At 53.8% G+C, this 25,860-nt stretch overlaps 1 protein-coding gene across 4 annotated transcripts in view; it reads left to right on the top strand.

Annotated features, from left to right (window-relative positions):
* NOS2 (nitric oxide synthase 2) overlaps positions 1–23,531 on the top strand; it is a 33,762-nt gene extending 10,231 nt beyond the window's left edge. For all 4 annotated transcript variants that reach the window (XM_084861837.1, XM_084861839.1, XM_084861836.1 and 1 more), the window contains 22 exons: positions 1,099–1,261; positions 2,309–2,400; positions 2,892–3,033; positions 3,126–3,265; positions 4,863–5,037; positions 5,130–5,231; positions 8,359–8,553; positions 8,996–9,078; positions 9,448–9,592; positions 10,740–10,844; positions 11,787–11,836; positions 12,165–12,339; positions 12,801–12,933; positions 13,802–13,880; positions 14,852–15,033; positions 17,193–17,356; positions 18,345–18,552; positions 20,093–20,180; positions 20,643–20,764; positions 21,092–21,240; positions 22,135–22,329; positions 22,925–23,531. In XM_084861837.1, coding sequence (XP_084717963.1) covers positions 1,099–1,261; positions 2,309–2,400; positions 2,892–3,033; positions 3,126–3,265; positions 4,863–5,037; positions 5,130–5,231; positions 8,359–8,553; positions 8,996–9,078; positions 9,448–9,592; positions 10,740–10,844; positions 11,787–11,836; positions 12,165–12,339; positions 12,801–12,933; positions 13,802–13,880; positions 14,852–15,033; positions 17,193–17,356; positions 18,345–18,552; positions 20,093–20,180; positions 20,643–20,764; positions 21,092–21,240; positions 22,135–22,329; positions 22,925–23,044 — 3,007 coding nt within the window. In that variant the 3' untranslated portion in view covers positions 23,045–23,531. The remainder of the gene's footprint in view (positions 1–1,098; positions 1,262–2,308; positions 2,401–2,891; positions 3,034–3,125; positions 3,266–4,862; positions 5,038–5,129; positions 5,232–8,358; positions 8,554–8,995; positions 9,079–9,447; positions 9,593–10,739; positions 10,845–11,786; positions 11,837–12,164; positions 12,340–12,800; positions 12,934–13,801; positions 13,881–14,851; positions 15,034–17,192; positions 17,357–18,344; positions 18,553–20,092; positions 20,181–20,642; positions 20,765–21,091; positions 21,241–22,134; positions 22,330–22,924) is intronic.
* The last annotated feature ends 2,329 nt before the right edge of the window (positions 23,532–25,860 follow it).

Raw genomic sequence — 25,860 nt, 5'->3', positions numbered from 1 at the left:
TGTGTGTGTGTGTGTGTGTGTGTGTGTGTTTCAAAGCCTTTCTGCCTGCATGCCTCCCTGTGGGGTATTTTTGAAGCCTGAGAGGAGTGAGGAGGGGAGGGGAGGGGAGGGGAGGGGGGGGGGAGGTGAGCGGAAGGGCAGGGCCAGTGTAGAACCCTCACCTGGGATTGCTGGCTGAGAGGGGCAGAGGTTGAGAAACCCCGGGCTGTGGAGAGCCTGGGCTGTTGGACCCTGCTGTGGACGGCTCCTCCCTGAGCAGGCCCTGGGGCCCTGCAGGCAGCGTCCTGAGAGCCAGTCCCTGTCAGAGTCTGAGCCGGGAGCGTGGGAAGGCCCTCAGCATCTCTGGGCTTGCACTCCCCCTAGGGTAGGAGGTGGAAGGTGAAGAGCCTGGGTGTGGCATCAGGGAAACCTGAGTCTGAGTCCTGACTTTGCTCTTTATCACACTTCCGTTCCATGGGGGTACTTAGCCTCCTAGAACCTGGATACATTTGACTATAACACTGACACAGAAATGCCTCCCTCCCAGGCCCAAGGAGACCCCCGACTGTGAGGGACTTCACCAGGGCCTGGCTCCTCGCAGGTACTCTGTGCACAGGAGATGCTGGGGAGCGATCTCTTCACCATGGGAAGGGGGTCTGCTGCTCCCCAGCCGAGCAGCAGGACTGGTCTGTGGCGTGATGGATGTTCCTCTGGGTCTCGCGTGTGTCTGAGGGGGCTTGCACGCACCCCTTGCTCGTGCTCGCTAGCGGAGACGTACACGATTAGAGAAAATCACGTACCTAGAAACCACAAGGGTGCTGATGGGACTGGGACCAGCAACGTAGCTTGCAGGGCCCAGTGTAAAATTGAAAACGGGCTCCCTGTTCAAAAGTGATTCCGAATTTGAACACAGGGACAGCAGAGCATGAAACCAGGTACGGGCCCTTCTAAGCTCAGGGCCCAGGTCACTCACCCACGAAGCTGACCTGGAGGGGATGGTGTCCAGGAGACATCTTGACCTCCTGGTGTCCTGATTCAGTTCCTGCTTCTGTGGACTGAATTACTGCCCGTGTAAGGCTATCTCCTTGTTGATCTTCCTGATGTCTTCCTGTCCCCCAGGGCAAAAATAGAGGAACATCTGGCCAGGGTGGAAGCTGTAACAAAGGAGATAGAAACAACAGGAACCTACCAGCTGACGGGAGATGAGCTCATCTACGCCACCAAGCAGGCCTGGCGCAACGCCCCGCGCTGCATCGGGAGGATCCAGTGGTCCAACCTACAGGTGCACTTCCCGAGAGCCTAGCGGGAGAGGAAGCAGTGGACAGATGAGCACTGGGCAGAGGCCCCCCGAACAGCCAAGCAGAGCTGTGCCCAGGGCTCTCGGGCTGAGCCCAGGGCCTCAGCTTCTCTCTGCACACCCCTGACCCTGAGAGGGGCCCCTGTGGGAAGTCTAGAGTCCGATTTCAGCCCCAAGGTTTCCAGCTGATCTTCTCTGTCTGAGGCTAAAGTTGGGAGACTAGTGGCCAACATCAAACCAAGTGACCTTGTTATTATTATGGTGGAAGCCCTGGTGCTGCAAGAGAGGTCGTCTGCCCGGACTGTTCGATCTTTGGCCCCTAGAAAACAGTTTCTTTATCTTAGCCTCCTAGGGCATCTTTACACCGAGGGGGCCTTGTATTGCTGGAGAATACCACAAGCCCCGGGACAGAAAAACCCGTGAGCAATGCCAGTGAAAGCAACTCCGCCTGTAACAAATGTGCTGGAGGCCTGGTGTCCCGTGTGCTCATCTTGTAAAGAAACTAGGCTGGGCTGTGGGAATCCTGACTCATAATGCTTGTCATTGAGTTTTCTTGGGACTTGTTTTTTTTTTTTTTAATATATTTTATTGATTTTTTTACAGAGAGGAAGAGAGAGGGACAGAGAGTTAGAAATATCGATGAGAGAGAATCATCGATCAGCTGCCTCTTGCACACCCCCTACTGGGAATGTGCCCGCAACCAAGGTACATGCCCTTGAAACCTGGGACCTTTCCATCCGCAGGCCAGCGCTCTATCCACTGAGCCAAACTGGTTTCGGTGGGACTTGGGTTTTGATAGGATCTTCCAAGTGGCGGTGCTTGGGCTCCTCTAGGAGAGCAGGAGAAAGGCTGGACGGGGCAGCCCCAAGGTGGGAGGTGTCGATGCAGAGATGAGAAAGCACTTCTCTGCCCGGTGTTTGGCCCCGGGGGTCTGGGGCACACCCTCAGATCCTCATGATTTAGCTTCTGACCATCCCTGAGACCAGAGTTCTCACTGATGTTGGTGGGCGTGGCCTGGGGGGCTGTGTGCAGGTCTTCGACGCCCGGAGCTGCTCCACTGCCCGGGAAATGTTCGAGCACCTCTGCAGGCACCTGCGCTACGCCACCAACAATGGCAACATCAGGTGGGAGCCCCTTTCCTGAGGCGATGGCTGGGGTCCTCCCGCCTCCAGATGCAGCCAGATGATACAAATCGGGTTAGGGCTGGCGTCTCTGGCTCCAGGAAAAACCAGGGAGAAAGAGCAGAGGCTCGGGCTTCTTTAGGGAGCCATAGTCATGAGCAGAGCCTCCGCGAGCTTAGCCCCCCTCGATAGCCCATATCCTTCAGACTTGGAACCATTTGGAGGGGACGGAGGGGTCCTTTAAGATGGAAGAAGGAAGGAGACGGTATTTCAAGAAGTGGGGCAGGTTACACAGAGGCCGGGGGAGCTGGGCATGTTGGGGAGCTGCAGGAGTTGGGTTCAGCAGGCTCAGGTGCAGAGGGCTGGGGAGCGGGGGTGGGGGGGTGGGGGGGAGTGGGGGAGAAAGACAGGAAGGGGCAGGGGACCAGAGGAGGATGGCTGGGAGCCCCCACCAGAGCTAGGTGGTAAACAGCACTGTCCTTGTCTTGGGGAAGGTCGGCCATCACGGTGTTCCCCCAGCGGAGCGATGGGAAGCACGACTTCCGGGTCTGGAACGCCCAGCTCATCCGCTACGCCGGCTACCAGATGCCTGATGGCACCATCAGAGGGGACCCTGCCTGCGTGGAGTTCACCCAGGTGCCAGACCCAGCCTTGGAGGGGGGATGGTGGAGCCCAGAGTGGGGCAAGGCGCCTGGGTCTGCAGACTCACGGGCCTGTCTCGTCCCCAGCTGTGCATCGACCTCGGCTGGAAACCCAAGTATGGCCGCTTCGACGTGGTGCCTCTGGTCCTGCAGGCCGGGGGCCGCGACCCTGAGCTCTTCGAAATCCCGCCTGACCTGGTGCTCGAGGTGCCCATGGAGCATCCCAAGTAAGCAGGCTCAGGGTGCCGGGTGTGAGTGGGCAGACATGTCCCCTGCCTTTCCTGAGAGAGACCTCAATCCTCAGGCCCCTCTTCTCATCTCCTTCAAAGCCCAGTCAGCAGCACATGCCTGAAAGGTCTTGCTTTCAACACCGCTGCCCCCCCCCCCCCCCCGCCACTGCTTGTCACCCTTATGCAGCAACTCTGCACTTGTGCCTGGGGCTTCTGACTTAGGAGGGCCTGTTGATGAGGAGGGGGAAGCGCAGTGGGACAGGTGGGGCCCCAGGAGCTTGGGAAGCAGTGACCTTGGGAGAGGAACCCTTGGAGGGCTCTGAGATTCTCACTCTGAGCAGCCCAGGCCCCCCTCTTTGGCCTTCCTGCCAGTTCTCTTAGCTGTGCCTCGCCTGGCTGTGATGAAAGCATAGGTTACAGTGACTTCAAAAGCTCGTCTGGTTCAGCCCTTGCTCCAGACAGCTCTCACAAACACAAAAACACCTGCCTCTGTTGAGACTCACTGCGTCATCGTGATCATTGGGCTGGGCTCTCTTTCTGTGTGTGCGCCTAGAATATCCTGAACTCAGCCAGCCTCAGGGCCTTTGCACTTGCTGTTCCCCCTGCCCTTGTCTTGGAGTTCATTTCTTCTTGTCAGTGCAGTATTCCTGCATGTTACCCCCTCCCAGAAGCCCCTCCCGATCTAGAGTAGCGCCCTCACCCTCTGTTGAACACATCACCTGGTTTTTATTTTCCCGCTTATTTGTTTGTTTACCTGTTTATAGTCTAGACTGGAGTCTACAGACTGTAAACTCCTTGAGAATAGGGATCTTGCCTTGTTGTTGTTGTTAATCCTTACCCGAGGATATTTTTCCTTTTTTTGGGGGGGGGGGGAGGAAGAGAGAGAGAAAGAGAGAGAGAAATATAGATGTGAAAGAGACACATAGATCGGTTGTCTCCTGCATGTGCCCTGACCGGGTTTGTGCCCTTGATCGGGAACCAAGTCCACGACCCTTTGGTGCGTGGGGTGACTCTAACCACTGAGCACACTGGCCAGGGTAGGGTCTTGCCTTTCTTGTTCAGAAATATATCCTCAACACCTAGCAGGGTGCCTAGCACATAGTAGGTGCTCAATTATAAATATTTCTGGGATAAAAGAATACGCAAGTGAATGATACTACTATCTTCACAGTGATCTCATGAGTTTGATGCTATTATTGGTGAGGATAGTGAGGCTCAGAGAGGCTAAATAACACACCAAGTTCACACAGCTAGTCAGCAGTAAGGCAGAATCTGAAACCAGGCTTTCTGACACTGGAGTCCTGAACCACTATGTATTGTTGGGTTCTCAGCACTTGGCATAGGGCCTGTCACATACTTGATGCTTATTATACGACTGGGCAAATTAATGAATGAGTGAATGAATGCATAATCAATGGAAGACACCTCGTGCATCCATTCACCCCTCCAGGGGGGAGGGGGGGGATGAACTTAGAGATCATCCCTTGGAAAAGAGCTTTCTTGGTTGACTCTGAAGCATTTTTTTGTGAGGTGGGGGGGTGAGGGTGGGAAGAAGCGAAGGCCCCAATACCCATTGGCTGTGTGTCCCTGCCAGGTACGAGTGGTTCCAGGAGCTGGGGCTGAAGTGGTACGCCCTGCCCGCCGTGTCCAACATGCTGCTCGAGGTGGGCGGCCTGGAGTTCCCAGGGTGCCCCTTCAACGGCTGGTACATGGGCACAGAGATCGGGGTCCGGGACTTCTGCGACGTCCAGCGCTACAACATCCTGGAGGTAAGGAGGACCGTCCAGCTGGGCCGGCGGGAGGGGTGGGCCTGTGGTTTGGTCCCAAGGACTGATGCACCGCTGCCTCTCTGCCTCCGCAGGAAGTGGGCAGAAGGATGGGCCTGGAGACGCATAAGCTGGCCTCGCTCTGGAAGGACCAGGCTGTCGTTGAGATCAACGTCGCTGTGCTCCACAGTTTCCAGGTCTGACTGGTGTTCTGTGGGCCTTTCTGGTTAGAAGGTCAGCTGGCCCAGCCTCGCGTGCCATGCTTGACTTCCCCTTACAGCGCGGTTCATTTATTTATGCTCCAAACAAGTACAGGACACCCAGCTTGCGCCACACACGGTGCTAGGTGCTGGGGATACAGGCAGATAAGCCCTCTCCCTAACTCGAGTCTCCTAGTACAGCTCGCATGCTTCCAGCAACAGGCAGCTACTTTCCTCCCAAGACTGGTCAACCCTGCGTTTAAGCACTGAACTATGTCCTCCCTCGATTTCTCAAGGACTTTAGTCCTGAAAATCGCCCCCTTCTCTCTCCTGTCTCACCAGTGTCTCCCTCTCCACCAACATCAATATTGGTATTGATATTCTGGTCAATATCAATAGGCTGTAATGGTTCTCATCTCAAAGAAATCAATGGCCAGCTAACCGAATGCCTCCCCCACCCACCACTTTGTTTTCTGTGCCCCTTTTCAACAAAACCAAGGAGGGATCTTCTGACACTTCCACATCTCCCAGCCACTCCCGTCAGGCCTTTATCTCCCACCAACCTTCCCACACTCGAATTCTTGCTGTTTTTCAGACTCACCAATATAGTTCCCCCCTCAGGGCCTTTGCGCTTGCTATTCCCTCTGCCTAGAACACTCTTCCCAAAAATCATCCCACAACCGGCCCCTTCCCTTCATGGAGGTGCCAAGGTCACCTCCTCAGAGGAGCCCTTCCTGACCATGCCGTATAAAACGGCACCCTCACCCCATCTTCACCCTGTCTCTCTCTCTTCTTCCCTTAACGCTCTTTATTTTTCTTCATAATGCTTGTTAGCTCCTGACAGTAGACACTACATCTACTTCTTCCTTTCTTTGTTGTTTTGTCCCCACCCCCACCCACCCAGAATGTAAGCTCCATAGGGCAGTAGGTGTCTTGTCTCTCTTGTTTACTGCGCTACCTCTAGAGTCCAGAAGAGTGTCTGGTACGTGGTTTAAAAAAAAATAAAAAAAGTGTATTGAGTGAATGAATGAGAGAGACAGTGTCCACCCCTTGGACCTACACACAGTAGGTTGGTTCCTGGGTGAGACTGATCCCACTGGACCATCTGCTGCTCTTACGCATATAAACACACCTCTTTCTTTTGGGAGGGAGGCATGGGATGTGCGAAGATATTACTTTAGAACCCGGGACTATCTCCACAAAATGGGCAGGTGTCCTGGTGGCCAAACCACTGGGCAGAGAGTCATTCATTCATTCAGCAAAGTTTTATTGAGCGTTTTCCATGTGCCAGCCCCTAGGCTGGGCCACAGATGTGGGTGGTGAACAGAGCAGACAAAAATGTGTCCTTGTGGAGTGCGGTGGGGAGCTGACATTAAACAATCACCCAGTAAATATTTACGATCACACACTGTTCCCCAGGGCAGGTCAGCCCATAGGTAGGTCAAGCTTGTGCTTGATTCAGGGAGGGGGTGGCCTTGAGACAGGACAGGAAGAGCCCCCTGGGGCTGGCCCAGCTTGGGAAGGCCCCACTGGCCACCCATGGACCACACATCCTGACTCCTGGGGCTCCCAGCATCAGCCTCGACACTGGCAGGATGCGAATCTGTTTCAGAAAATCTGCTGATCCTTCACAGGCTCTTGGCCATTGCTGGTCACGTCCTGTCACTGTTTTTGAGTCTCCAAGACTTCCTTGTCACTGACCCTCCTTACTGTAAACTTCAAAAGACTTGGCCTCGTTTCCTAATTTTTAAAACAGAGATAATAGTTGTCCCTCCCTCCCTAGGTTACTGTAAGAATTAAGTGAAACAGACACAATTTAGCAGAACTGCCTGGACCATAGCAAACATTTAGCAAGCACTTGTTTTATTGTTGTTATTATTTACAATATTATTGTTACTGTCATTATCACGACAATCATCATCAATTCCAGAGCTTAAAACTGATCTGGAACCCGGGAGTTGCCATAGGTGTATGTGTAAATTTTGGGAGGTGTGTGGGGGCCTCCTGGGACCTCCATCAGCTAGCTCCTCTCCTCCTCTGGCCTTGACTCATGTTTGTGTCCTCTTTCAGGAATGCCCATCTCTGGCCTAATTTGTACCCATCTCTCAGGACTCACCTCCTCTTATAAGCTGTCCCTGGAAGCCCCATCTCTCCTCCAGGCCTCTGAGCTAAGCCCTCTCCTCTGCCCTCCATCAGCACCTGCACCCACCTCCACGTAGCGGCTATCCGACCACGTGAAAAGTGGACTTTCTTCTTTCTCCCCTAGTTAGAATACAATCTGGTGCATGAATGGGGCCGTGTCTTTCATGTCTATGGTGCCAATGCCTTATGCACTGCCTGGCAGATAGAAATAATAGCAGGAGCCATTATATGTCCTGTGCTTTACTTGTAATAACGTGTGGCATCCTTTCAATAACCTCATGAGGAACTGTGAGCAACCCCACTTTACAGACGAGGCAACTGAGGCTTAGTGAGGTTCAGGAACGAATGACTTGTGGTCACAGGGCCAATAAGAGGCCAACGTTGGAACCACTACATGAAGCAGATGTCTTCTGGCTGCATGGGTTGCCTCTGGCATTGAGGTTGTGGCTTTTGTTGGGTCATTGTGGGAAGCTCAGACCTCGTGGCTTTTAATTTGAGGATTTTTGGTCAGTTGTCTTCCAGACACTATGGTTCCCCCAATGCTTCCATCCTCTTCAGAGGAGTCTAGTTCTCTTTTGGCCAAGAGAGCCACATCCATGGGGAAGTGACTCCTGGCATTCTCTCCCAACAAAAATGCACCCTGGTTTGATTTGTCAGCATCCAGAGAGAGGGCCACCTGTAGGAATTTGGGGAGACCTGTGGGCATGGCCTGAGAAGCTGGACACTGCCTCAGAGGGCCACTAGGAGGCCACCATTTGATCTGTGGGCTGACCATGGTGATGGTGATCTCTCTGGCTCCTTCAGAGTGCCTTCCGCTTTTATATTTATTTTCAGGCCTGAGGAGGGACCAGGAGAAATTGCTGTCCCATTTTACAGATTCCCAGGCCTTCCCATGTTTACCTGGGAGCCCTGCAGACAACAGACCATTCTCCTGATTCCCCCTCCCTGTCTCAACTCCCCCTCTTGGCTCCTTCTGATTTAGAAGCAAAACGTGACCATCATGGACCACCACTCAGCTGCAGAGTCCTTCATGAAGTACATGCAGAATGAGCACCGGTCCCGAGGGGGCTGCCCCGCCGACTGGATTTGGCTGGTGCCCCCGATTTCTGGAAGCATCACCCCCGTGTTCCACCAGGAGATGTTAAACTATGTGCTGTCCCCTTTCTACTACTACCAGGTAACAGAGCGCTTTCCTCTTTTCTCTGTCTTGGGAGCTCAGGGTTAGAGACAGTGTGTGTCTGCACATGTATGCATGCATGTGTGTGTGTGTGCATGCATGTGTGCGTGTGCATGATCACTTGTGCAGAACATATGGGGAAGGACCAAGAACAAAGACATTCTTAATACTTTTTATTTATTTTGTAAAGGTATTCTTTAAATATATTATTATTTTTTAATTGATTTTAGAGAGAGAGATGGAATATCAATGAGAGAAAGACACTGATCGGCTGCCTCCTGCATACCCTCTACCAGGGATTGAGCCTGCAATCCAGGCGTGTGCCCTGAATAGGAATCCAATAGGGGAAATCTTGGTTCATGGGTCGATGCTCAATCAGCATTCCCAAGACCAAGCTGAGCTGGGACCTGACTGGCTCTCACATGTGCCTTCTTTCCTGAAGGTGGAGGCCTGGAAAACTCACGTCTGGCAGGACGGGAAGCGGAGGCCCCAGAGGAGAGAGATTCGATTTCAAGTCTTGGTTAAGTAAGTGGGAGTGGCCAGTGTTGACATCTTCCTTCCAGTCAGCCTGCCCTTCTAGGCCTTGAAGGCCGGGAACAAAGAAAGATGATCTTGATGGAATTTGGCTCCCAGAGGTCCCCACACAAATTCCAAGGGTCACCTGTCAGTATGTCCCAGCCTCCTCCCTCCTCCACTTTCCCATAGGGGCTAAGCAGCAGGTGGAGTGGGCGAAGGGAGGAGAAGGTGGTGAGTCAGGGTTGATAGCTGGTGAGAAACGTGGGTTCTTTTAACTCAACCTGCCCACTTTGAACACTGTCCCCTCCCACCCTCCTGGGCCCCCATCTTCCTCTGGAAGGATGACCCGGCACAGTGTCTGTCTGTCTGTCCTCACAGAGCCGTGCTCTTTGCCTCTATGCTGATGCGCAAGACCATGGCGTCCCGAGTCAGAGCCACCATCCTCTTTGCGACAGAGACAGGAAAATCGGAAACACTGGCCCAGGACCTAGGGGCCTTGTTCAACTGTGCCTTCAACCCCAAGGTATCTGACCCGGCTGGACATGTGCCGTTCCCCTGCCTGTGTTCAGGGAAGTCTGGGAAAGTCAGAGTGCTTGCTCTGCTCCAGGATGTCTCAGAGCCTGGATGTGCGGCTCTACGTTGTAAATCAGTGATAGGAAGATAGGTGTGTGCAGGGGTTCTCAAACTTACACAGTTGATATGTTTTTCAGAGTGTTCCAGGGAACATAGGTTGAGAAACCCTTCCTTTCTTCCTTTCCTCTTTCCTCCCTCCCTTCCTTCCTTCCTTCCATTCATCCATATATTTTTTATTTCAGAGAGGAAGGGGTGGAAAGATAGAAACCTCAGTGATGAGAGAGAATCATCCATTGGCTGCCTCCTGTACATCCCCACTGAGGATCGAGCCCATAACCCGGGCATGTGCCCTGACCCGTATTTGAACTGTGACCTCCTGGTTCATAGGTTGATGCCCAACCACTGAGCCACACCGGTTGGGCAAGAAACATTTTCCTAATGAGTTCAAGTCTCAGTTTCCATGAGCTGCTCTAGATGAATTTTATTCCCGTTCACTGCACACCTTCCCTACAGGGTGCAGTGCTAAATGTGCAGGAGGCAAAGGGTGAATAAAATGCAGACAAATGAAAGCCCCAAGGGTGACTAACCCATCTCATCAGTGCTGGACTTCATTCTTCAGCCCTGCAGGCCCCCCAAGGCAGATGGGCCGGGTAGAAGCAAGGCGGTGACACCCTTCACCTGACATTAGCGTGCAAAGTGTTTGGGTTCTGGAGGTGCCAGAGGAGCTGTCATCTGTGTAACCTGCTCACCCCATTTTTGTGGAAGATGCGTCCATGTACTAAGAATCTAAAATAGCCGTGGAAGTGGCAAAAGTGTTTTGATTTGGGACGAGCAATAATTTGGAGGCAGACCCCCAGCTCGCTGACATGGTAGTGGTAGGGCTTGAGGCAGGGAGAATGGAGGCCGTGTATTCAAGGATGGATTTGTTAAGCACTCACTTTCTCTGTGCCATACCTGTGCTGGGAGGAGGCGGGGGGCCTGGGTGATGAAGGGGGCTAAGGGCCTGGGTTGGGGCAGGACAGCGCAGGGTGTCTGGGGAGGGCACAGAGGGCTCCAGCATGGTACCAGAGCTGATGCCCACCCTCGGTGCCATGCAGGTTCTCTGCATGGACAAGTACAAGCTGAGCAGCCTGGAGGAGGAGCAGCTGTTGCTGGTGGTGACCAGCACCTTTGGGAACGGAGACTCCCCCGGCAATGGAGAGGTAGGTGGCCCAGGTCCCAGGGGTCTGGGAGGTGGTAGGGCCCAAGGAAAGGATGTGGGGTTCAGCATATCCTAAGGGGGACAAGTTGGCGGGGTGAGTGCTCAGATCTCTCTGGGTTGCCCAACATCAGCCATTTGCCTATAATGATCACCATACCATGTGTCACCATTCCTACAACACACTTAATAGATTTCAGCAAACTGATCTACCTTTCAAATTCAACAATTCATGTTCAGAGGAAACTCTATCTCACTCTCTCAAATCCAATGAAAGCCAAAATGGAGTTACTGAATTTTAGCTAGATACTATTAGCTGTCCATGGCTTGCTTATGATTTTTTTTTTTTTTTTTTTTTTTTTTAGAGTAGTAGGCAAGTATTAGAGAGGTATTTAGGCTCTATTAATACCATTCTGAGACTTTCTTCCTAGTGTTTGAGAACAACAACAATAAAAAGTTGAAATGGGAATAACTAAAAAATTACAGAGAGAATGCTATCTGACCATGACATCTGACACCCTTATCTGCTAGGTCATGTGCCACCTGAAATTACCTTGAGCTTCTGGGAAATCAGGGTTATTTTAGAAAATATGGAATCCCTGTTGCGCTCACCAGGTTCAAAATAGAAAGCGAGGCTCACTTGCGCCCCCATTAGGAAACCCTCAGGAGCTGCCCCGCTGTAAGGCAGGTCCCCTCTACGAGGGCTGGGTGGGGTAGGGGCTGGGCTGTGTCCGGATCCCCCACGGAGGGTCAAGGCCACATGAGTGGCTAAGCCTGGACTTTTCTCTGAGCCCCAGCCAGGGACACAAAACCCAACTTGCATCTGTGGTTCTTGAACCTTCGGTCAGATGTGGCCAGTTCTAAAATGGGCCACCCGAGGAAAAGAAGCAGCCATTTGCCTTTATGAATCCTGTCCTGACACCTTTGTGCGTCTCTCTCTTTCTAGAAACTGAAGAAATCCCTCTTCATGCTGAAGGAACTCACCAACAAGTTCAGGTAAGGCTTTTTCCATCCTCTCTTGTTGGAGCCCTGGGTGTATGTTAGAGGGTCCCCTCTGGGGTATCCAGGCATGGAGAGAGCCTGTCCTCGAGCCAGGGGACCCAAGCCCCTCTTACAGGTCTGCAGGCCAAACTTCGGGCTGGTCGTGGGCGTTGGTGACAAGCTTCTGGCTCCAGAGAAGCCCAGAAGGGGGCAAGCGCTGTTTGGCCCTGTGCCCGGCTGCACTGGGAGTGCCTGAGCCCGGCCTATGGGCCGTTGGACCTGCTGGGAACTGCTTGCATGGCTGGCTCACGCCAGTCTCTCTGTGTGTGTCCTCCTCGGGCAGGTATGCCGTGTTTGGCCTCGGATCCAGCATGTACCCTCAGTTCTGCGCCTTTGCTCATGACGTCGACCAGAAGCTGTCCCACCTGGGAGCGTCTCAGCTCACCCCGACGGGGGAGGGGGACGAGCTCAGTGGGCAGGAAGAGGCCTTCCGCAGCTGGGCCGTGCAAACCTTCAAGGTCAGTTCACAGCTGGTGCTGCCCCACAGCACGGACAGGGGGCGGTGGTGCGTTTGTGCCCAGGACATCTGTGCCGGGCATTCTGGGTGGCATGACCTCTGCCTGGTCCTGTAGAGGTCCCAGCGGTGGCTGGGGTTGCAGGCCTGTGAGCTCAGGTTGCTGCTGCTCTTCCCCCATCCTCCCCCCCTCCGCTGAAGAACTCCACTTTAGGCTTGTGTCCCTGGGTAGGAGAAGGTAGCAGGACACCCCTCGGATTATCCAGCGCCTCTTGACGACCTGGCCTTGTTGGGGACAGAGAGCTTGGGGATGGGGACCACACAGTGCAGGCCTTGGTCGCCTGAGGTTTGACTCCTCTGAGTTAGCAAACTCCTCCCTTAAGCGAAGAAGTGTTTCCCCGGTGGTGGCGGTGCCGCCCCTGACGAGGGCGCTCACGAACACAGATTCCCTCTGTCTCCTTCCAGGCAGCCTGTGAGGCGTTCGATGTCCGAGGCAAACACGGCATCCAGATCCCCAAGCTCTACACCTCCAACGTGACCTGGGCCCCGCACCACCACCGGCTCGTGCGGGACTCTCAGCCTTTGGACCTCAGCAAAGGTACCTGCCTCCCGGCACCACACGGGGCTAGGTTTTTCCTTCCTGCCGGGTGGGGGCTTTGAGCGCTGGACCCTCTGAACAGGGGTAGCTGGGCTAGGGCTGCCTGCCAGGCGGCTCTCTCTTGTTGCCTACAAGAGCCCGTTAGGGAGCCAGAATCCAGGCCTTGCTTCGTCTCTGAGGGAGGCTGTTTGAGGAGGAAGCCCTGGGAGGGAGGGAGGTGGGGAGAGAAGGGGGCCACACCCGCTGAGGGCCTCCTGGGTGCCAGGCACTGTGCTGGGCTCTTTGCCCACCCGCTCTAAGCGAGCCCTGACACTCATCCTGCAAGACAGGCACAGAGGAAACGAACTTCAGGCAGGCGCTGTGAGCTGCTAGCATGCGGGCAAGTTGAGGTCTGAGCCCCATCCTTCCAGCTCCGATGGCAGCCACGTATTGTAAAGAACATTCTGCAGAGGCAATTCCAGAACATTCTGTAGCCTGTGAACTCTCAGGGGTGCCCCCCAGATGCTGTGCCTCGGTGCTCCCCTTTAGTTGTCCCATGCGCCCGGGGGTCCTGCAGAATTCTGCTTGTTTAGAATATCCCCAACTTCCACGATGCTCTCCTGCGGGTCCAGGTATTCCTCGGAATCCCCATATTTGGGCATCTGAGTTGCATTTCTCAACACTCAGCAGCAGCACAACCACCCTGGGTCAGACCAAAGGTCCTTATTTGTGATCCAGAGACACAGCGGGGAAAAGGAAAGAAAACCCTCCATGCCCACGGCGGGCCGTCCCGAGGGCAGTGTCTGGATGGCATTGACCTGGGCACACGGAGGCTGCCCGCCAGTGCTTGGGAGCCATTGGCCATCTCACCGCCTCTCTGTCCCCACAGCCCTCAGCGGAATGCACGCCAAGAATGTGTTTACCATGAAGCTCAAATCGCGGCAGAATCTACAGAGCCCCAAATCCAGGTAGGGGAGAGCACAGGGCTTTGGCGGCGGTCCACAGGTTTCATTTTAATGAAAGGAAGTGCAGGGCAAGTCAGTCTTGGAGCAGAGAGAAGTGTCCACTGGCATCAGCAGTGAGGACCAGCTTGACCTGCAACACCATGGCCACTGGTGCCTCTACCTCTGGTCTCCATTCATCCTGGGCCAGTTTCCCAACTGGGGGCCTGCCTTACTTCCTTCCCTTTGTCCCTTAACTCTCTCACCAAAAAGGGGGGTAAGAGAAATCCAACCATTTGGCTTTTTTTTTTTTTTTTTTCAAAAATATATATATATATTTTATTGATTTCAGAGAGGAAGGGAGAGAGAGACAGAAACATCAATGATAAGAGAGAATCATCGGTTTGCTGCCTCCTGCATGCCACCTACTAGGGATTGAGCCGCAACCCGGACATGTGCCCTTGACTGGAATCGAACCCGGGTCCCTTCAGTCCACAGGCTGATGCTCTATCCACTGAGCAAGCCCAGCTAGGGCCATTTGACTCCTTTTTAGGAACTTTCAGGAAAAGTCTAGCAGGGAAGGACTTTCCCGCCAGGGTAGGCCCATGCTGTGGATTCTCTGTAGGTTTTGTTTCTCTGTGCTGTCCTCCCCGTTCATTAGCAAAACTGGGCTTTGTTCTAGCAAGAACCAGATTTGCCCCCATCTCTCCTGGAGGGGTGCTTTCTGTAGGCAGAGTCTGTGGTCAGGCCCTCGGGGGCTCGGGAGGACTGCACAGGGAGGGATGCAGCCCACCCTCTCCCCATGGAGAAGCTCAGGTAATCTGGTCAGCCTCAGGTCCCCTTGGGTGCTCCGCCTCAGGGGGTGCTGGTGACCGTGCTCATGGCAGCAGGCAGGAAAATGAAAGGAGGGCGTGTTTCCGGGGGAAAGCGGCCCACCTGCCGGGAGCTCCGGAGGAAGGCCTTGTGGGTTACCAGCGGCTTCTCCTTTCCATTTCCAGCCGCACCACGCTCCTGGTGGAACTCTCCTACGAGGGCAGCCCAGGTCTCAGCTACCAACCTGGAGAGCACCTGGGGGTTTTTCCAAGCAACCAGCCAGCCCTGGTTCAAGGCATTTTGGAACGAGTGGTGGACGACCCCGCACCCCACCAGACCATGTGCCTGGAGACCCTCAGCGAGACCGGTGAGCCCTCTACACGGACCCGCTGCTGAGGTGGCCCCAACACCCTCCCCCCAGCCCCCCAACCCCCCAACCAGCTGATTGGGGCTGGGGCTGGGCCTGGGCCTGGGCTTGCACTGCAGACAGCTAATCCCGCCCTTCCTGCTGGGGGAGTGGGCCACCCAAGCCTTACAAACAGTTCTCAGGCCTTACAAACAGTTCTCAGCCAGGAGCAGGCCAGCAAAAAGGGGTGCTTCTTAGGGACTATCTGCCCAACACCAGAGGCTGGAAAGCCTTTTCCCTTCATTCCTTTGCTTATCTGGCCATTTTTAAAATGATTGACTGATTCCTTTATTTTTCCAGCGCAATTTTAACTGGTCTCGTCTGTATAACAGACAGGCCCTGGGCTAATAAATGATTGAGACTTGGTGTCTGCCCTCAGAGAGCTCACCACCTGGTATAGGAGGCTGATGTGCAAGAATACTATTCATCAGAATTATTATAACAATAACAGTAGCAGCTAGCATGTGTTGGTAATTTATGCCAGCATTTTACATGCACTGCTTCTTCCGTCCCCACAGAAGGCATAGAGGGGCAGCTTGCAGGGTGACATAGAGAGAAATGTAAAAATGGTGAGGTTTGAAGGTTCAAGTCTCCAATCCAGCTATGTGACCTTGGGCATATGAGCTAATCGCTCTAGGCTTCATTTCTTTTCTCTAAAATAGAGATGATAAGAGCCTTCTCTGTAGGCTTGTTGTGAAGAACTAATGAGTGAATGCAAGTGCAACCTTCACCACAATTCCTGGCAGCAAATAAACTCAGGAATGGAGGGAGCTTCAAATACACTCAGGGATCTGAGGAGGCTCTTGTGGTGTATTCTACGACTTTTGGACAGGCTAATGAACATCTGTCCAAAAGTCATAAAATCTACCATAAGAGCCTCGTCAGATACCCAAATATATAACCTCTTCACATTTTCATGGCATTCTGATGTCATACTGCAGCCCCGCCAAGGGTCTGGTTTATTCCCGCTCTCCCAGAGCAGTGAGCAGGGCTCAGTGAGAGTGTGGCTCCTCCTGGCCATCCTCACTGGGGAGAGGACAGTGTTCTTGGGAGGCCCCAGGGCACCCCCATCCTGTGCTAAGTGGAGGCTCTCTGTCCATGGGGAGAGCACAGCACAGGGTGACAGGCAGGAGGAGCGGTAAACCAGTGAAATCTACCATCTCGGGCCTCCCAGCCATAGGACTAGCTCCTGGGCTTAGATTCCTCAGTGATAATGACACCATCAGGAGTGTGTCCCTCTAGGGAGAAAGCTAGAGTCAGAGGAGCAAAGTCTGGCATTGGACCCCAATGTCCTGGAGAATGTGAGAGAGCCTGACAGGGATGAGGAGACAGAGATGTCCTTGTGACTGTAGGGAGACTGATGTGGTTCATTGGGCCTTGGGTCTAGATGAAACAATGTAATATTAATATTTTTATCTAACGTTTATTGAGCACCTGTGTCCCAGACACTGTACCAGCTATCATACTGCACTTTTCATTCAATGCTCATACAAACCCAGAGAGACAAGATGCGTTATTACATCCATTTCACAGAGGCAGAATCCAAGGCTCAGAGAGTTCAGTCACCCAACTAGTAAGTGGAGAGCCAGAGTTTGAACACACATCTACTGGTCCAAGCGTCCATGCTGTGACCACCCTGTATAGAGTCCCTCAAGACTCCTTGAGACTCACCACCTCACTCGGGGTGATTGGCGGCTCTTCTAGCACCTCTTGGTATAGGACCCCAGGGGACTGCAGTCATGGGCTCTTCTCTAAATGAGTAAGTGGCCTCTTGGCGTACATCAGTCTTTGGTGGACTTAGTTACTGTGAGCCTATAATCCACCTGTGGGTATCAGGTCTGGGTGAGGGAGAGACTGGACTCTGGTGCATAATTAGTTTATAGGATTGAGTCACCCTGGGTGCCCCTTGGAGCTCTGTTGACCAGCCTTCCCTGCACCCATATGTCTGAGCCCATCTTCCTGCACATGAGTTGGACACATGAGCCCTGTTGCTATTCCTGAAGCCATAATTTCAGTGTTTTCTCTTCCCTGCAGCTGGAGGGAGGAGAGGGTCTGCCCCAGAGGCCTCATCTCCCTTTGAGAAACCTAAATGGGACATTTTCCATCTGACTATTTTCCAGGCAGCTACTGGGTCAGAGACAAGCGGCTGCCCCCCTGCTCCCTCAGCCAGGCCCTCACCTACTTCCTGGACATCACCACACCCCCAACCCAGTTGCTGCTCCGAAAGCTGGCTCAGCTGGCCACAGAAGAACCCGAGAGGCAGAGGCTAGAGACCCTGTGCCAGGTGAAGTTGTGGCTGTGTGCTGGGTGAGGCAGTGGCAGGGGCCTGGAGTTGGGGGAAGCCGGAGCTCAGAGCTGGCTTTTCATCTCCAAGTGGGATTCATCCCAGCTGTCCAAAGCGAGACTTGTCCAAGTCAGGTGGGAAGTCAGGCATCCTTCTAGGCACAACTGTGTTGAGTAAACTGGATTTTTCTGAGTGTCTGCAGGATGCAACCAAAGTCCCCTTAGAAATTAGCTAGGAAAAGTGAGCCACTGTGTCTTGTCTTTGTATTTCCAAATCTTGGACAAGCCTGAGACAAGCATGGGATGTAGAAAGTGTTGGAGGATGGATGGTGTAGCTGAATGGATAAAAGGGCATAGTGACAGATGGGTGGTTGAATTAACAAATTAATAAGAGAATGCGTTAACCTACCTTGACTTTCGAGGCCAAAGTCTTTGCAAAAAGCACTGGATGTCATTATTACATCATCATTATTGCTAATTATCCTGATTCCAGGCACCTCCACGGCCATTATTTTGAGGCTGTGCTGCTGTCACTTGGCACACATTTTCTCACTAATCCAAGAGAATAGATGATGCTATCCTCATTTCACAGAAGTTAAGCAATTGGGACAGGATCCCACAGCTCTAAGACAAGCATCCAGTCAAGATTTGAACCCAGGCCTGTATGATTCCAAATGAGATTATAATAAAGATTTGGCTCTTGTCCACACGTTGCTGACAGTGATGTTCTCAGCACAGAAAGTGAGACCAGTGCTACTCACTGGCCTGTGTTCTTCCAGGACAGGAAGTACTAGTATTGTCTCTCCAGCTTGGTAGTCTCAGCACCCTGGACAGAGCCCGGTACTCTTAAGTCTTTGTTGAGGAAGGGAATGAATGAATGAATGAATGAATGAATGAATGAAACCTGGATTATAGCCATCCCCAAGGATCTCTTTCCCTTCGGAGTGGGGCAGGTGCCCTGAGTAGCTCACACTGCCCTTACCTTCTAGCCCTCAGAATACAACAAGTGGAAGTTCACCAACAGTCCCACATTCCTTGAGGTGCTGGAGGAGTTCCCGTCCCTGCAGGTATCTGCCAGCTTCCTGCTCTCCCAGCTCCCTGTCCTGAAACCCCGGTACTACTCCATCAGCTCCTCCAGGGACCGCACCCCCACGGAGGTCCATCTCACCGTGGCAGTGCTCACCTACCGCACACAAGGTAAGGCCGAGGCAGAGGTTTTGGTGCAGTCCAATTCTGCTAGTTACTGGACAGCTGTTCGATGTGTCTGAGCTTTGGTCTTGTCAGTGAACACCCACCTTGCAGAGTTGTTACAGCAGGTGGAGGTGTATATGAGAGAGATTACTCTGAACCAGGCACTGAGCTCGCCCCATTGAATGCGAATCATCAGTAATCATGTGAGACAGGTACTGTGTGCTTTTTACAGGTGAGGAAACTAAGGCCACTTGTTCGAAGCCACACCATTAGCAAATAGAGAACTGAGATTCAAACCCAGGTCGTCTGCAGAGACCAAATACTTAACCACCTTACACCACTTTGCAGTCCTACTTCTATTGGGACAACTTAATGGGATCAAATGTGGAAAACACCCAATACTTAGTGGGAGCCCAATGAGTCTTAGTTTCCTGATAGTCCAGCCTGAAAACAGAGCTGATTCTGACTTGATTGTTCATTCCTTCACATGCTCACCCAGCGATGATTTGTTTCATTATTTTCTACCCTGGGCACTATGGTGAGTGTGGAAATACAGCACATGGAGCCCCTGCCCTCATGGAGCTTCCCATCAAGAGAGTGCAATGAAGAGACCCACAGGAATAGACAGTTTTCATTGTGGATGTGCAGGGTACTATGAGGGCAGGGGATGGGGATGGACTGACACAGACTTGAAGGTCCAAAACCTTGTCCAGTTGGGCTTGTCTCCTCCCCTGGAAGGACTGTGCACCTGCCTTGCCCTTGGTAACAGAGCATTGCCTGGGGTGGCAAAGCAGGGGAGCCAGCACACACCTCAGAGCCCTCTGTGCTCTGAGCAGCGCAGTCACACAGTTCTGATCTCTGGGCAGAGACCATTTGCCATGCTAGACAAATGTTGCACAGGCCTGGGCTCAGTCCTCAGCCCAGGAGAGGAGAGGCAGGCATGTTCCATGAGAGCAAGATTCCATCCAGAGGAAAACCAAAGGGACTTCTCAAGTTGGTTGAAGGTCCCTTAAATTCTGGGCCATTGGGAAAGGAATTTACTCCAGAAAAAGTTGGGGTTTCCAGACGGCCAGGAGGGGCCACACACACATGTCAGAACCAACCGGAAATCTCAGGAGATTGTCCATCACCCAGGCTTCCTTCCAGTCGGGACTGTGTTTGGGAAGAAGCTCTGGGGCAGTGACGGTAGCATTGCAATTGTCATTGGAGCCGAGTGGTGGCTGGGAAGGTCCCTGGAGGAACTCTTAGAAAGAGTGTTGGGTAGGGGTCAGGGAAGCTGAGCTGCTGCTGCTTCTGCTACTACCTAAGTGGCCTTGTGCAAGTTGCTGTCCCTCTGAGACTCAATTTCTGCAGTGGCAAAAGGAGAGGCTTGCCTGCTCTCATCTCCCGTCCCACGTTCACCAGCTCTGAGTACATGGAGGGCAGATCTCAGAACCAGGAGAAAAGCAGCTCCCCTATGAAAGCCCACAGAGTTCCGGGAGCCACTGGGGCAGGTCACACACTGGGGGTGGGGGCTACGTTGGTCAGGCCTGTGCTGTCCTTGCAGATGGCCAAGGTCCCCTGCACCACGGTGTCTGCAGCACATGGCTCAGCAGCCTGAAACCCCAAGACCCAGTGCCCTGTTTTGTAAGAAGGTAAGCACCCCCTCCGTTCTGCAGGCAGTGGAACCACTGGCTCTGGGAGTTTGGGGTTGAAAGGGAGGGACCTGGGTGTGGGTGCTACTCTGGGCCCCTCGGCCCATAAAGAAGGCATAGGGGTCACATGGGGCCTCTCTATTCTACCTCCTGGCTAGAGAACATGGCCAAGACTCTGGCATGGAGATAGAGATGACAGTGATGATGAAGCTCAGAGGACAGTGAGGCTTACTTAGCCTCTTTCAAAAGGAGCCCAGGGCAAGGTGATGGTGGGTCAGGTCAGAGGGAATGAAGCTGCCTACAGGACTTGGGAATACTGTCTTCTTTGAGATAACTGTCTTCTCCACACCTCCCAACACTACCACCCAAAGCACACACCCCAGCTACCCAGCCTCTGTCCTGCGTGTGCATCCAGCCCATGGTGTCTGGGGACTAGGGCCTCTCTCTTTCCGTTCCCATCAGTGCCAGCGGCTTCCAGCTCCCCGAGGACACCTCCCATCCCTGCATCCTCATTGGGCCCGGCACGGGCATCGCTCCCTTCCGCAGTTTCTGGCTGCAGCGACTCCATGACACTGAGCACAAAGGTACTGCTGGGGGGTTCTGAGTGTTGGAATTGGGGGAGGGGGGTGCACCAGGTGGCCAGCACCTGCCAGAACTGAGCTGCAATAGAGTTGTGCCACTGCCCACAGACATTGCTTGGCCCCTATCCCAGTTGGCCTCAGCCTGTGTGGACAAGTGATATGCATGCCCTTGGGCATCAGCTTCCTCATCTGTGAGGCGGGCAAAGTACTAGAAAGGACACTCGCAGGGATGAAATGAGAATTCAAGTCGGGTGGCCAGCTAGCTAGTCACGCCTTGAAGCCACCCTCTGGTGGCCACCCTTGTAACTGCAGCCTGCTGGGTCTTCACAGGGCTCCAGAGAGGCCACATGACCCTGGTGTTTGGGTGCCGGCGCCCAGATGAGGACCACCTGTACCGGGAGGAGATGTTGGAGATGGCCCGGAAGGGGGTGCTGCATGAGGTGCACACAGCCTATTCTCGCCTGCCTGGCCAGCCCAAGGTAATGGGGCAACTGTCCATGCAGTGGGAGGAGCATTAAAAGCACAGACTATTGTGGGTGCCCTGGCTCCCCACACACATGCCCCTCACATCTGTGAGCCTTCATCTGCTCAGCTCTAAAATGAGGGCAGTTACACTGTCAGAGCGATGCTGGGAAGCTCTTCCATTCACTCTTCCAGGAGAAGAGACAGGCCCTGAAACCCTCAGCACTAAGTCAGGGTCACAGGGTGGGTTACTCCCTGGGGCACAGCCAGCTAAAGGTCCTCTCCCAGATACACAACTGCACGAGAAGAGGTGGTCCAGGCTGCTTTATGCACAACCTCAGCCAGGCTGGAGGGTGTGCTGCTCCCACTACAGGCCCAGGAAACTTACCCCTTGAGCCTGGGGAGTTGGGACAGACACTTGGCTCCCCCTTATGAGCTTGTCCCATCAGGGCTCCTCCCAGAACCAGTGCTCCAGGCCCAGTGCTGGAGTCACTGGGAACCCCGATTGACTTCTGGACTTGTATGTCACTGGGGGCCCCAGGACTCTGTGCCCTGCTCTGCATTCCAGTGGAGAGCCCACAGGCAGCCTGCACTGAGAGAATCCCTTGCTGGGGTGTAGGCAGGTGGGCCTCAGAGCCTGGGTAGGACAAGTGGCTTGATTGGTGCCTCTTGGAAGCATGGTGAATGCAGAGAACATCCAGGACCCACTGGACCACCAGCTCCTCAAGGGCAGGGCTGTGGCCACCATTCATCTATCTAGGCCCAGCCCAGGACTATGCAATGTTCTAACAGGGAAATTCTCAGTCTGCCCTCCTCATCACTTCCCAATGACCAACAGGCCTGACTGCATGTTTGACTGCCTGTCCCACCCAGGAGCAGGGGTCTGGACTCTCCATCTCCTCTGCTTTCAGGTCTACGTTCAAGACATCCTTCGGCAGCAGCTGGCCGACCAGGTGCTCCACGTGCTGCACCAGGAGCAAGGCCACCTCTATGTGTGTGGGGATGTGCGCATGGCCCGGGATGTGGCCCACACACTGAAGCAGCTGGTGGCTGCCAGGCTGAGCCTGAGTGAGGAGCAGGTTGAGGAATATTTCTTCCAACTCAAGGTATGGCAGCCAGAGAACATCCTAGAGATGCAGGTCAGGGCCTGGGCCAGGGGAGCCAGGACCAGGGGAGCTAAACTCAGCACAGTCATGAACGTCTAAGGAATCCTAGAGGTGGCAGAGGCCAGAGCTGGAGGGACGATCAGAGACCTGACTGTGAAGCCGGGTCTGGTTGCTCAGGTAAACAAAGGTGGACATGCTGCTTTACGATAAGACTTGCAGAGCCTCCAACATGCTCCTGTGCAGAGTGACGCTGCTTCTAAATGTAGAGAAAGTATGTAGCATTCACCAAACGTGTATATATCACAGCCCACATTCCCAGGAGCTTCCTGTGGGAAGAGCAGGAGGCCAGCTATTCTGTCCATCATAAAGCCTGGAAAGATGTTTAGGAGGTCCCCATCAGAGCACGCAGAGGAGTTAAAGATTCTAAGTGAGGTGTAAGCATGATCTAAGCATGACAATTGGGAAGACAAATGGCTCGTGAGTGTAGGAGTGATGGGGAAGCTGGGGAACCCCAGGATCTCTTCCTAGCCTGGACCTGATGAATGAGAGATAGCTGGACCAGCAGAATTGACACGGTGATCCTTTTTCCTTAAAGAGCCAGAAGCGCTATCATGAAGATATCTTCAGTGCTGTATTTCCCTACAAGATGAAAAAGGATGGGGCAATGGGACAGCATAGCGATCCCAGAGCTCCAACTGCCCACAGGAGAAGCTAAAGGTGCTGCCGCAGAAATGCAGGATGGAGCCAATTCTCAATTATCTGACGTCACAGGGTCTGAGGAGATGATGGGAAATTATATCCCCAAGTCTCCCATCTTATTTCCCCATCTCCTTCCCCTTTACTTGACTTGCTGCCAAGTAGCAGCCTGCACTGAGTGGAACCTCTTGTCTCCTTTGAGCCCACCCTTCCCTGGATCATGAAGAATTGGGTTGTCCCTGGTCCCTTGGAGAGCAGATCTGCAATGTCAGGCCTGGCCAGTGGGTGAGGATGTTTCCTTCTTCTGATTGCACTTCTAGGAGGGACCACCAGGAGGCGACGACGAGCCACTCTGTGTTTAGCGCAGCCCTTCTCCCCATGTACAGTTATTTATGCCTTTGTATTTAAAAAAGCAATCCCTAGTCAGCTCCTGAGGCTAATTAGGCCTCCCCTGTATGACCTCTTGATGAAGATATTTATATGAAATGCATTTTATTTTAATCACATTGTATGTGTTGTGTTTTATAAGGGGAACAGCCCTAAGTTATAGAGACTTGGAGACTGTTTGGTGCAGCAGCCCAAATAAACCCCTCACCCCCAAAGGGACATACTCATTTGACCTGAAATGGATAGGAGGGCAGCATACCTCATCTGACAACCCGGGATGGAGGGAGGGAGCACAGGCCTCAGCTGAGCCCCACACAGGAGGCATCTCCCGGGGGCGACGGATGGGGTGATGCCAGCTCTTTAGCGGAGGCCTGAGCACAGCCTGTCTTACAGTCTCTGTGTTTTGCTCTGGAGCATCCAGCTTCATAAGAGTTTGGCTAATGATGATTGAGCACCTGGATGAAAAAGCCCGTGACGTGGGGCTAAGGGTCAAGGACATGGCAGTGAGTGAAAGACACACATGTTCCCCGGGGAAGGCTGCTGAAGGGACTAAGCCATGTTTTCTGTTCTCAGTGGGAGTCAGGAAGGCACTCAACCAGGCCTAGGTGGGGACTGGCAAAATCTGGCTCCCAGCTTGGGTTTGGCGTCTGATTCATTGGCTCCCTGGCCTCCCTACTCAGATGGGGTGATGGAGGCTGGTAAAGAGGACATGCCAACCTACAGGATCCCAGCAGATCATCAGAACAACGGTGGTCAAGGACACGGTCACCTGGACCAGTGACTCTCATGCTTTCATACATGCAACCTCCTGGGGTCTCCTTCCAGTGTAGACTCTGACCCAGGTCTGTGTCTGGCCCCAGATTCTGCATTTGTAACAAGCTCCCAGGTGCTGTAGATACTGCTGGTTCCAGGATGACACTTTGAGCCAGCACCCTGGTCCCGGGGCACTGAATTCTTCATGGGATTAGCAGGATGTGGGCACGGACCTGGGTCCCTCGGCACCGGCCCAGGGGCTGGCAGAACCCCATACACTGAGCCACTTTCCCAGCACACTAAACCCTGGCCCGGGGGGCCCGCAGTGGAACAACACACACAAGCCTCTCTTGAGTCAGCTTCTCCTGACTCCAGCTGCCACCTCCTCCCACTGGAACGTGGGTTTCTGAGGAGCCGGCTCTGCCGTCAGCACTCCTGGCCCTGTCCTGGCCCTCCCGGCTCTGGCCCAGCCCTTGGCCCACCTCAGAAGCTTGGGGCTGTTTCCTGGGTTTATCTCTGTTATCAGGCTTCCTGGCAGAAATTCTGTCCATAAAGCCTGAGGCCGGCCGCTTTCACCCACACCTGGTGTGGATTTTTGGGGGACCCACTGAGAGCAGAAATGGATCTGCGCCCCCACCCCCATCAAAGGGACCCTATGCTCTCTCCTTGTCCAGGAAGCCCTGATCCCACACACCAGCATGTCTCCAAACACATTGAATAAACCGCCATGGGTATGTGCCACCTCTGAGTTTTCTAAGGGGGTTTCCAGCTGGAAAAGGTCCGGTGGTGGAGACCAGCAGCTGTCACTCAGGGTCATGTTCCTAGAGTGGGGGAAGGGTTGGTACAGGGTGCAAGGAAAGGCTAAAGGTTGGAGAAAGATGAGGGGCTGAGGAGACCACCTCCCAGGTGGCTGGAGCCTGAGGGGGACTGGAATGGAGGGTGGGGATGGGGCCAAGAGGTAGATGAGGGGTAGGCCCGGGCTGGGAGCTTGGGAAGGCCCAGGATGCTCCCTTTCTGCTGAGGGGACTGCACATGGGCTTCAGCCTGCACTGACCCCCAAACCTCTTTCCCCACGCACACCCCTGTGCTCAATGTTAGGATATGGGCAGAGGGAGCCCCAGGTGCTGCCCAGCCAGAGGAAGCTATGCCAAGCCAGAGGCCTTCTCCACTCTAGGATGGCTGCAGCCAGAAGCAGGGCAGACAAGGGCCTGGTCTCTCCAGAAAAGCCCCAGATCCAGGAAGGGCTGGGAGGGCGAGGGCTGCGGCAGGGGCAGAGAAGGCACAGGCGAAATGCAGATACAAACTACAGCATGCTCCAGCTCGAGGTCCCAGGGCCAGAATCCCTCCTGTGTCTGCATCTGGGTCAGCTTCTTTTTGCTATGTGAGAGAACAGGCTCAGAGAGGTTAAGCACCTTGCCCAAGCCTATTCCAGTAACAAGCGATCAAATACAAAATGGTAGCCAGCTGGGTCTGGGTGTATCAGCATTCCCTGTCTGCCCAAGGCCAGGGCCAAAGTCGGGCTGCCCTGCAAAGGCTCCCAGGAGCTCCACCATCCTAAGGTCAGTGTGGCAGGTGGCAGGGGCCCACCCTGCAGTGTGATGGGCCACAGGAAGCTGGGGAGGGAGGCACCCTTGCCCCTTCCCCCACTGCTCAAGTGGCCAAGGAAGGGCCAGGCCCTGTTCCTGTTCTTGCTCT

The sequence above is a fragment of the Pipistrellus hanaki genome (genome assembly GCF_964339955.1).
Source record: "Pipistrellus hanaki genome assembly, chromosome: 16".
In the NCBI taxonomy this organism is placed as follows: Eukaryota; Metazoa; Chordata; class Mammalia; order Chiroptera; family Vespertilionidae; genus Pipistrellus; species Pipistrellus hanaki.
The sequence above is the reverse complement of the archived record's forward strand: the minus strand, read 5'-3'. Positions and strand labels throughout refer to the sequence as shown.